We start from the raw sequence: 12,444 nt of genomic DNA, 5'->3' as shown, positions 1-12,444 counted from the left end.
ATTCATACAAAGATGGACTTTCTTCTGTCTCTGAACTCTGGAATTTTTTTTTAGAACAGATCAGAGGGCAATCTGTAAGCCCACTAAGAACAATGTGGAGACCCATAAAAATTTGTAAAGGTTTACGAATAATAATTTTATCAGATTAGATAGTTTTTCAAAAAATTGGATAACCATTAGCAGATAATTAAAATACTGTAGGCATCATATATCTTGATTTCATCAAAGCATTTAATATAGTACTCTATGATATTATGACTAAAAGTGTGAACTAATTACAATTAAATAAACTCTTTCTGTCAACCTGCCAACCCATTCTACAGAACAATAACAATGTTATAATTCAGATGAATTGTAATATTGCCAATGGAATATTTTAATGATTAATCCTTAACAGATCGCAGATATTTGGAATTTTGTGTTGCAAAGAATTTGAAGAAGATTAGTCAAAATGAAATTTCAGATCACAATCCAAAATTTGTTGCAGGATAATATGTGAAGTGTAATATAGAATGAATATAATATATTATAACATAATGTAATATAATGTAACATTAATAAGGTATATTTTAATTAAATAATGTAATTGTACAGTATTCTATTTTTGTTGATATTTTTAATTGATGAGATCAGTTATTTTTTAGAAAGGAATGATTGAACTTTCTACTAGGTACAAACTCTAAAGGAAAATGTTTCTAAAAAATTTAAAATCTATATAAATAGAGAAGTGATGGTTGATCTTGATTCCTTTGAAACTAGGTTGATATCTGATTATCTGATATCTTTTGCTAGATATTCAGTACCAAGCTTCTATTTAAATAAATCTGTAATTCTATAAGTTATTTTATTTTCCCATTCCTTATATTAAACAAATACAGTATGTATTTGCTTAAAAAAGGTAGGATCAAAGAATAGGAACAGGTCAGGGATGAAGGGTTGCTTCCATATTTTCCAAGTTTCAGAAAAAAAGTTTTAAATATGGATTTGACATAGTAGATACTTTGTACTGTCCTAGCCAGCAGGAAATTCAATATTTATTCAATAGTAGCTGAATACCCGTGCTTCACTACGAAACTATGTGATTGGGCTTGATAAATCGATACTTACAGCTTGAAAATTAATGAGTAGTTATGATCGGTCTCCCTCTCCCCTTCTCTCCCTCAGGCTTGCCCCACAGGAGCCTCCCCTATCCTATCCCCTTATCTCCCTCAGGCTTGCTGCACAGAGGCCTCTCCTATCCCCTTCTCTCCCTCAGCCTTGCCCCACAGAAACGTCTCCTATCCTATCCCCATCTCTCCCTCAGCCTTGCCCCACAGACACCCCACCAATCCTATCCCCTTTTCTCCCCCAGCCTTGCCCCACAGAAACCTCTCCTATCATATCCCCTTCTCTCCCTCAGCCTTGCCCCACAGAAACCTCTCTTATCTTATCCCCTTTTCTCCCTCAGCTTTGCTCCACAGAAACATCTCCCATCTTATCCCCTTCTCTCTCTCAGGCTCCTCTCCAAACTCCCAGCCAGCAGGCTGGATGAGTCATGTGCTGGCAACACCCAAGTTGTAGTTTGAACAGAGATCTTTTCAGGTGGGGAGGGGTGAGTATCATCAGAGCGTGTTAATAATAATATAACAAATACTAATGATCTGATGGTCATTTCAAAAAATCCTTTCTAAGTGGGTACCTAGAAGCCAAGAGGAACATATGTGCCACATTTCAAGTTTGTAGCCTTTACAGTTCTGGAGATTTTGTGATGCGGCGTGAGTGATTTTCACTTATATACAGTATATATAGCCACTGAACATTATTTGATGTGCTAATGCTATAAATTGTCTAGTTGAGAAGCTTAAATAGTTTCAGTTTTTCTGACTGTCCATTGTATTTAAACCTAGAGGTTTTTTAACTACCTGTCTTAATTTAGTTATTTTTGTTTATTAAATTTATTTGCTACCCATCTCGTATCGAAATGGGTGGTTTACAGCATTAAAATATTAAAATTCCAAGAGATAAATATTTATAAAGCAATAAAAATGGAAATCACAATTGAAATAAAATTATAATTAAAAGATGGAGAGGGAGGGGACAGGATGTGTGTGCCTCTTAATTAATCTCCTCCAAAGTGATGTTTCCCTTTTGGGTCCCCAAGCCATCTGGCAGAGCCAGGTCTTCAGACTCTTGTGGAAGGTCAGGAGGGTGGAAGTCAATCTCACCTCAGGGGAGTCAGAGTTTGCAAAGGGCAGGAACCACAGCAGAGAAGGTTCTTCTTCTGGACACCACCAGCCAGAATTGCTTGACTGACAGGGCCCATAGCATGTCTCCTCTGCCAACAGGGGTGGAGTGGGCCAGCCCCACTGGGGTGAGATGATTCCTCAAGTAATCAAAATTAAAACATTTTTGTCATATATGAAACCAAGAAGCGTGTAATATAAAGCGATATGAAAACCAGAAAATTATAAGAAATGCAATTATTGTACTCAGCAAGAATAATAAAAGACTTTCAGGACAAAGTCAAAATTATATTCTTAGTTGGCCTAGGCTTTGAAGTAGTTATTTTTAAGTATCTCTATGCATGTGAATCAATATAGAGCTATGTTACTTTTGAAGCTGTTACTTTCCATGATAGTATGTGGATGTTAATTAACACAGTGGAAGATACATCAAAGCTAACTTACAAATATATTACTTCATGGAACTTAATTAAAATTGCAATTAAGATATATTTCAATTTGGATGTTTAAGGAAATGAGCATATCATCTGCAAAAAATATTTATTACTGATGTTTTGTTTTATATTAACTCTTTCAGTATTCATATTCTTCCTAATCTTCTGGGCTACAACATACTTTATATAATGAAGTCAAATATATAATGAGAGCGGGCATCTTTTTTGGCTCCATTTATTTGAAAGACACACATTTAATCCATTAGTGCTAATTACTGCTGGTGGTGTTGAATATAACTGAATAATTATACTGATGAAGTGTTCAAATCCCATTTCTAATTAAAACAACAACAACTTTACACTCTATCAAATATTTTAAAGACATTTGAAGTTAGCAGAGAAGTCATGGGGTAATTCTGTCATTTTTACTATAATATACTATATTTAATACTTTCTGACAGAATCTATTATATTAAATTGTAAATACCTATATTGACCCCCCCCCCAAAGTAATCACTTAAAATGTATTTAATCTATTAACCAATAAGGCAGTAAGTTTTAAACTGATTTACACTAATATAGACTGATATGATGACGTGTTGAAGATGATTGTTGGGTTTAGGAATAAGCAGAACTTGGATGTGCTAGCAAGAGGTAGGAACTTAATAATACTATGTTATGAAGAATAAAAAAAATATTTGTATTATTCCAATCTAAAACTATTTATAGCCACAGCATTGCTATTTTAAACTGATTTCTGTTACCAGTATTTCTTATTTCATCTGATGAGTTTCTGATCTCATTATCCACAGAATTGTTATACGCATAAATAAAGACCACTCTATAAGTACATTTTGCATGTAATTTTACTTAGACAAAGATTCTTATTAATTATATATTCCAAGTTATTTTTATTCCTAATTCCAAAAGCTAGTAATTTTGGAGTGTGATTTCCAAATTTTTAGTATCTACATTTCATAAGAATTCCTGTTGACATCTTTACTATCTCAGGCTAATAATTCTTTCTATATTGAAATTAGGTCAGCAACAGCAGCATTTTCACTTTCTTATGTTTCTTTTATATCCCTTATTCCAGTTTATAAAATATTAAAGATAATTGCAAAGCACAATTACCTTTAAATATTTTATAGGATGAGGGCAATGTTTAGTTATTTGGTTTCTTTCTATAGCCTGCTGTGCTGCTCTGTCTTTTCTAGAGCAGTGTTTCGCATCTTGGCCACTTGAAGATGTGTGGATTTCAACGCCTAGATTTATGGGAATTGAAATCTACATATCTTCAAGTGACCAAATTGAGAAACACCATTCTAGAAGATTCCCTATTTCTTCGGAGGAGGTTTGTGGAAGGGAATGCAGGAGGGAAGCCACAGTTGCTTAAAATTTCCAAGCCTTTGACATCTTTTGGCTAAAGCAGTCTTTCTCAACCTTGGCAAATTTAAAATGTGTGAACTTCAACTCCCAGAATTCCCTCTCTAGCATAGCAGTTTTGGAAGTTTAAGTCCACATGTCTTAAATTTGCTAAGATTGAGAATCACTAAGCTAAAGGAAAGACATAATCCAACATATGAAATAAATTGGCATGGATATTTCAATTACTTGGTGATGGAGAAATACATTAGAGATAATCCTCACTTGTTGACCATGTCTAGTTTAATGATATCATCATTTGATGATATGTCTAGTTTAATGAAAAGAAGGACTAGGAGTGACATGATAACAGTGTTCTGTTATCTCAGGGGATGCCACAAAGAAGAGGGAGTCAAGCTATTCTCAAAGCACCTGGGGGCAGGACAAGAAGCAGTAGGTGGAAACTAATCAAGGAGAAAAACAACCTAGAACTAAGAAGAAATTTCCTGACAGAACAATTAACCAGTGGAACAACTTGCCTCTAGAAGTTGTGAATTCTCCAACACTGGAAGTTTTAAAGAAGAGATTGGACAACCATTTGTCTGAAATGATATGGGGTTTCCTTCCTGAGCAGAAGGTTGGACTAGAAGACCACCAAAGTCCCTTTCAACTGTGTTATTCTATTCTATACACCAGTGATGGCGAACCTTTTTGGCATTGAGTTACTCAGTTGGTATTTGCATTTCTGCTGTGTACATGTGCGCTGGCCAGCTGGTCTTTGCACGTGCTGGAAGACCAGCTGGCTGATGTGCATGCGCATGCTGGAAACCAGAAGAGCAGCTGGCAATGGCACACATGCCCACAGAGAGGGCTCTGCGTTCTACCTCTGGCACGTGTGCTATAGGTTCACCATCTCGGCTATATACCATAATTGGAATTTTGAAATTTTGGGTGTAAGCCATTGTGACCATCTAAACTGGTTATCGTGTGATGCAACTTGATTTTATGACTATTTTTACAGTAGCTGTATAGTGAGTCACCATGATTGTTAAATGAGCCATGTAGTCATTAATCAAACTGTGTGGTCATTAAGCAAATTCACCATATTCAATAGGAATTTTTGCTGTTTTTTGTCAGAAAATGTCAAAAATGTTGTAAATTGTGATCACGTGACTGGAATCTACCGTGTTTCCCCGAAAATACGCCAGGGGCTTATTTTATTTTGACCCACGAAATATGGCCTTGGGTTTATTATCGGGGGTGGGTGGGGTGGGGGTCTTATTTGCGCCAGCCGAGCGAGTGGCCGGCACTGCTCTGATGTGTCCTGTTACCGCCCTGCGTCGGGCTGGGCTTTCTTTGCGAGGGGGACAATCTGGGGAGTGAGAGAGTTAGGAAGCCGGGGCTGGCGTTGGGCCGTTTCTCCAGTCAAGCGTCTGATTCATCCCCAGGGGTGAGCGTTTTGCCTCCTCTCTGCCCCGGCTTGGAAGCTGCAGAGGAAGCCTGCCATGCCCGGCGAGGGGGGGAGAAGAGACGACAAGAGAAGGCAGGTCTCGCTCCACACCTCTCACTTCTCCTCCACCCCACCTGCCACCCCTCTCGCTAAAGAGACGGTGGAGAAGGGAAGCAGCCTGGATTCTGTTAGCATTGGGGCGGGGTGGGAGGAGTTGGGCTGCGACATACGTGTCCTACCCAAGACTTGCAGCTCCGTCGTGTTTCTCGCTGTTTTGTCCAGGGAAGCACCCTGTAAAAAAAAAAATCTTGCGAGTTCAACTTCCCTGGACAAAACAGCAAGGAACACGACGGAGCTGCAAGTCTCGGGCAGGACGCATGTCTCGCAGCCCAACTCCTCCCACCCCGCCCCAATGCTAACAGAATCTAGGCTGCTTCCTTTCCCCACCATCTTTTTAGCGAGACGGGTGGCAGGTGGGGTGGGGGAGAAGCGAGAGGTGTGGAGCGAGATGTGCTCCTCTTGCTGTCACTTCTCCCTCCCCTCCCCGGGCATAGCAGGCTTCCTCTGCAGCTTCCAAGCCAGGGCAGAGAGATGACGAAGGGTGAAACGTTCACCCCTGGGGATGAATCAGATGCTTCACTGGAGAAATGGACACACGCCAGCCCAGGCTTCCTAAATCTCTTGCTCCCCAGATTGTCCGCCTTGCAAAGAAAGCCCAACTCGATGCAAACGCCACCTCCAGCCACCTCTTCATCCTGGTGAAACTACGTTTTTAAAGGATGATCTGCGGGGGGGGGATTTCCTGCACATTGGCAGTGGCGTCTCCTCACAGGGCTTCTCCCGATGTCCCAGGGGCGAAGCAACATCCCATAAAGGAAGGCATGGAAATCCATACAACTGGGGATGTCAGAAGAAGACTTGTGAGAAGACGCTGCTGCCAACGTGCAGGAAATCTCCTCCCCCTCCCCCTTCAGATAGTCTTGTGGGCTGGCCGGAGAAGTCTTCAATGAAATTCGCTCTGTCTGTGCCTCTGCAGGCAGCAGTATCTCCTCGCAGGTCTCATTCTTCCTTCTCTTTGGCCGATTCTCATATATTTTCAAGCAAAACACTGCCAAGAGAGGGAAGTATCTCTTCTCCCTTCCTTGCCAAACTTTGAGTGTAGACGTAACGCTTCACAAAGCTCCTTAATCCGCGGCTGTTGGCTCCCCCGCTTTGTGTTTTTTATACACATACCGACATACCCACCCTTCCTGGGAATGCCGTTTCCCACTCCCAAGATTCCGTTTCCAAGGAAAGAAGAGCGCTGGGGCCGCACTGGACTTTACCCCCTGCCCTGACTCCTGTCAGCCTCAACTTTGCTCCTGAAACCCTGCGGGCCACTTCTCTGCTTGAGCTCAGCCGAAGGGGGGGTTGAGGGCAAGGGCGAGATGAAGCTGATTGCTTCCCCTTTGCCTCCTCTCCCAAAAGCAGTCTCGGGCGGAGCCACTTTTGCAGCAGGAGACTCAAGCCGGCCTTCTGAAGGGTACTGTAGCAGCAGCTATCCACAATTTTTTTACCCTTATTTTGTCCCGATCCACGTGGCTCACTGGGCCACGTGGGTCGGGACGAAATAATGATTTAAAAATTGTGGATAGCTGCTGCTACAGTACCCTTTGGAAGGCCGGGGCGAGGAGCGTCGGGTGCATTATTGGCCTCCTGCTGCTTTTGTGGCCGTAATCGATGGCAAAGGTAGCCGCACCTGCCGGAGGCCACGGCCTGAGCAGCACCCGCAAATCAGCTGTTTTTTGAATGGAAGCCGGATCAGCTCAACTGATCCAATTAAGGAGCCGAGAAGCGCTGAGGTGACTAGGGAAGGGAAGGGCTTCCTTCTGTACTTGCCATGGCACCCTTTCACTTGGGCTTATTTTCGGGGAAGGGCGTATATTTACACCCACCTCAAAAACCAGGCGTGGGCTTATTAGCAGGACATGTCGTATTTTCGGGGAAACACGGTAACTAGTCGTAAGTAGGAGCCTGTGGCCAAGCACTCAAAGTGCAATCACTCCGAGGGTGGTGGGTGAGGGGGAGCAGTTGTAAATTCAAGGACATGTCATAACTTTTTTTGAGTCTGTTGTGTAATTGGTCATTAAGCAAAGACTACCTGTACTATATTATGTTGATAAATAACATCTAACCTCTACTAATGAAACTTATATAAAACAAATTCCTATTTTTTTCCTGTAAATGGTTTGTCTTATCAGGCTGGTCTAAATATTCAGATTAAATGTATCTACCATTCAGATAGTTTCACTGCCTAGTGATGGAGAGGCTGATCTACTCACATTGTTCATATAGTGACCTAATCATGGAATTTTGTACCCCTTGACTGGAACTCATGTGAATCCATTTGTCACTTTGTCATGTATTATGCCCCAAAAGCACAAGAGAAGGGAAAATTCTTTCTTTAGAAAAAGCCACATACTTCTGTTAGTAAGTATATCACACACTTTTAAAATACTAAACAAAGCTTCTGCATAGGATTTTGAAAACTATTATTCTCCGTCAATATCTAATCTTGTCATTGGAGGTCTCTTCCACCTTTAATTACATTGTTTGGTGTCATCCACCATGCCATGTTACAAACATATTCTTCAGATGTGGTACTTAAATATATGGAAAGAAAGAAAGTGAAGAATGTAGTCTTCTAAGATTGGAATTCTAAAATTATATAATATACTATGAGCAATTTTATCTATGGTAGTGCTGATTTAATTGCTTAATCTTTCTGTATCTTATATGTGCTTGAGCACAAAACTATTAAGTTCTTGTTGCAAGAGGATCTACTTACTAAATAATTGTAAGGGTAAACTCAGGGACATGATCTTATTCAGAAACTGCTACAACAGCAACATGTGCAAAAACATACTTTGAGCCCAAGAAACAAGGAAAATGTTAGGAAGAAACTCAGACTGGTCCTCTCTGATTCCCTGAGGTAAAAGATGGAGGGAAGGAAAAACAAAGGTTTGCAATTCTGTTACTCTGTTAAGGTTATACTACAATAGCTTGTCTCACTAAAGTATAGTTCTAGTCATCTTGTGGGGGTTCCTCATCTTGGCAGCCTTGATGGGCTGACATTCTTTATATATGAATCAAAGGCAACATATTGACTGGATGTTTAGAATATGTCGTCTTTACTTTAACTTTACTATACATGATTCTTATGATTTTATGCATTTTTATTCACTTACCATTTTGCCTGCCTATTAAAGCTTGAGATATGACTCAGTCTTTTGTAACTGTACCCAATTGCCTTTAATAATCTGCTTAACCATAAATGAGTCTTAGAAGAAGCACTCTGCACATGTTTTATTAAGCTCTCTTTCTGCGTGTCTTTCTCTATTCCTAGCTTCAGTTGAGGAAGGATGGGGGGTTGGAGGAAGAAGTGTGATTTATCTCCTGACAGCTGATGCTCTTGTATATTTCTTAAGTGATAAATATTTTAGAACAAGCTGCAGCTACTAAGAATAGTTAAAAACTTTTGATGGGGCTAGTCGCTAGGGAAATCTATTTGAAAACAAATATATATTGTAAATATGCCGATATCTATATCAACTTGCATGGCATATAGAACTTGTACAAAACAGAATATCTGTTTTCATGTACACACAGTTATGTGTTCATACAGATCTAAAAATCTGTCATACATTTGATAAATTACATTGCCATGCAATTGGAGATGCATCAAAAGCTCCCTTGGTGCCCAGGAATAATGCTTCAGACAAAATGTTTTGTTAAAAGATACTCTCCCTGTGAATTTTAAGCCTTTCTTTTAGCTAAGCCATTTTCTAAATTTGGTACAGCACAAATGTTTCAAGATGAATGAGAAGTTCCTAAAGTGAGATTAAAGAGAAAACCAGAAAGATCAATTTCTATATCTGGCTAGTTGCTTGGTTTTATAACATGGGAGCAATTTTCTTGAGATAAGAGTATCCTTTCAGTTGTAAATTTCAGTGTAATCATAAGGGGGGGAAGAAAAAAAGTTAAACAAGATTAAAGTCAGTGTTAGAAGTCCTCACATCATATACATGAAAGCAAATACTTTTTTTTTTAGGTCTCACTGATAATCAGTTGATTGGCTTCTTATATTCTCAGTTTAGTGCTTGTCCAGTAGTTTGAGAACAGAGCAATATTTACAGATCTGTTACAGTTTTTACCTGGCAAATAATATTGAAATCTAAGAGTGGCACCCTGATGAACTTTTGTCCCTTGTAAAGTACCTTGATAAAAAGATGAATTGTATTGAAGAAAGCACAGAAAAGAATGCTTAAGCTTCCTTACTCACTAATCTTCCATTGGTTGTTCCTTATTCCACCAAGATTCAAAACTTCAAAACATCTAATACCCAGTACCTCTGTTTAGGTCTCTGCAGAGCTGGAAACTTACAAAGCCTGAAGATAAATCATTGTGAGTTCTTTTGATTATTATGAAATTATAGCATCTGAACCTGTAGCCTCTGATTTTCTTCACTTTAGCATTCCCTTCCACCCAGGGCTGTGTTATTCATGGCCATGGCTGTATTACATAGGATTTGTTTCTAAGACATAAGTCCCTCTTCTACAGAATAACATAAATAGAACACTTTTATGTTTGTCTTTGATAATAAATTCCCTGTTTTAACCATATTGGCAGAATCAATAGTTCAAACACAAAGGGGAGTATTTGTTTGAGAATTATGAAAACAGATAATGGACAAATCATGTCAAAGCATTAACTCAGGTTCAGCAAGAGCGAAAGGGCCAAAGAAAACTCTAATAATCCAGAAAGATTGTACTGAATCTTGGTACAGTAAAGATATCCCATTAAAACTTAGTCAGCATTCCAATTCCATATGAAAAAAGTGGACAAATACAAGCATTAAAAAAATGCAGAGGTCACTTATGGACCACAAACTCTCTTTGCATCTCTTTGCATCTTTTTGCATCTTTGAATTAATTAATCTTTTCCTGGATTTGGGGTTGAATGGGGTAAAATATGTGCCACTCCTTTTCCTCCCATTGATCTTAAAGCAATGGTCCCCAACATTTTTGGCTCTATGAACCGGCAGTGGTGATGGTGGTGGTGGAAAGGGGTAGTTTTGTGTGTGTAACCTAAACCTGCACATGTGCAAATAAAGCTCCACGGACTCGCCTGCTGCTTGCGCAACTCAGTTCCCAATGGGCTACAGCCTGATACTGGTCTGCAGCCCAGAATTGGGGACCTCTGTCTTAGAGCCTTCAAAGGATGAAATATGCTTCTTCAATCTTGCAGGTGCTTAAGCCCCTTTCATTCTTGGCTCCAAGAGTGGCAGTTCAGGTGGCATCACCTTGTCAAGCTTCTCTGTGTCGCCTGCTCCATGCACAAAATCAATATTAGAATGCCCAACTTGTCTTTTTTGTGTGTGGTCTTCCTCAGTTTCTGTTTGAATGTCAAGTTGTCTAACCTATTTTAAAAGGTCCATCTGGCAAGGAAGAGATCCTATTTCTTAATTCATTGACAATCCAAATTCATCTTGTTAACAAAGCTGGCTTTGAAGGAAAATACACTTCAAAAAATCTAATAGATGATTAATGTTTCTGCAAATGAAATCTGCTTTCCTTACTTTAACTTGCCATTCTGCATCTTAATATATAGTATATTGTCTCCAGCTGACAGTATTTGGCACCCAGGCCATTCAGGAATGATTTGGGAACTTGAGAATAATAAGATTCATAAAGCTAATAATTTCTATGAAGCCACTATGACATTTTCCACTTTTGACTTTGCACTAGGGAAATGAAAATAACAACAATTCTTTGATCTGGAAAAAAGAGACTATTTTATCAAACAAGAACCTGAACGAAACCTTCCCCCCACCAAGTAACACTGGGGTAGGATGAGCTCTGAAATAACAAGAGAAATTGCTTCAGTTTAACATACATTTTAAAAGCTTATTTAGTAATTTTGTATGGCAGAGATTCTGGCCTTTTGTTTGTTTGTTGTATAAAACTTTTTAATGTCCTGGAGACATTTTTTTTAAGTCTAAGGTCAACTATAGGAACATCTCCACAATCAATAAAATCCTTCTAACCTTATTAGTGTCCAATCTCCTTTTTATTTCTGGGACTTGCATTTTTTTTCTTTCTGATAGGTTGAAAATTTGCAATTGACTTTGTCTTGACTTCTTGCTGTGGCCCAGCCCACAAGGTGATGTAAGATGGGTAAAAGGAAATATATGCTGGATCCAGCTGAATTTAGTAGTAAATTGGCTGAGTTGTTTACATTTTAAACACTTCCTGGGCTTTTGTCCAAGTATTATTGACTAGCTCAACACATTTAAATGTCAGTGTTTACATCCATTTATTTATTGCTTGTTCCTGTGAAATCTTTTCCTTTATGCTCCTAAATTGCAATATGTTCAAATATATGTTAGAGATAGTCCCCTGCATCTGCTTCTATCTGACCATTTGTTTATTCAACAGTCTATTATTCTCTAGCAATATTTGGCTCTCATCTTTGACAGTATATATTTGAATTGCTTGTTAAAGGCAATGATTTCATTGTAGAATAATAGGATGGACTTACAGAATTACTGAAAGAGAATATTGAGGCAATTGAGTTCAATCCCTGCAATGAATTAACACATCATACATTGAAGGGAAACCCAGCAATCTATTAGCTAAATCCATTGTTGAATTGCTCTTAGATTTAGGAATATATGTGTTTTAAGAGTCAATTACAATGTGTCTTTCATAACTAAAACCCACTATTTCATAATTTCTCTGGGAAAAGAGAACCAGTCTTGATTTTTATATGGTATTATTTAATATATATTGGGAATCTAATCTAAAGTAATCTAATCTAATCTATAAATCAATAGTATCAACTTCCCTCAACAGTTGGCTTTTCTCAAAGCTAACTTTATACAGTTCCTTCTATTTGTCAGAAGTATTTAGTGTATTTTTGGGAAAGATTCAGG

At 38.8% G+C, this 12,444-nt stretch overlaps 1 protein-coding gene across 4 annotated transcripts in view; it reads left to right on the top strand.

Moving 5' to 3' along the window:
• OCA2 (OCA2 melanosomal transmembrane protein) overlaps positions 1-12,444 on the top strand; it is a 209,544-nt gene that overhangs the window by 183,739 nt on the left and 13,361 nt on the right. Inside the window, exon 25 of one of the 4 annotated variants that reach the window (XM_081947659.1) lies at positions 4,411-4,529. The exons of the other annotated variants lie outside the window; for them this stretch is intronic. Coding sequence (XP_081803785.1) covers positions 4,411-4,489 — 79 coding nt within the window. The 3' untranslated portion in view covers positions 4,490-4,529. Of the gene's footprint in view, positions 1-4,410; positions 4,530-12,444 lie in introns of those variants that run through there. 4 annotated transcript variants of the gene reach the window in all.

This window comes from Natrix helvetica (genome assembly GCF_964273705.1).
Source record: "Natrix helvetica genome assembly, chromosome: 3".
NCBI lineage: Eukaryota > Metazoa > Chordata > Lepidosauria > Squamata > Natricidae > Natrix > Natrix helvetica.
The sequence above is the reverse complement of the archived record's forward strand: the minus strand, read 5'-3'. Positions and strand labels throughout refer to the sequence as shown.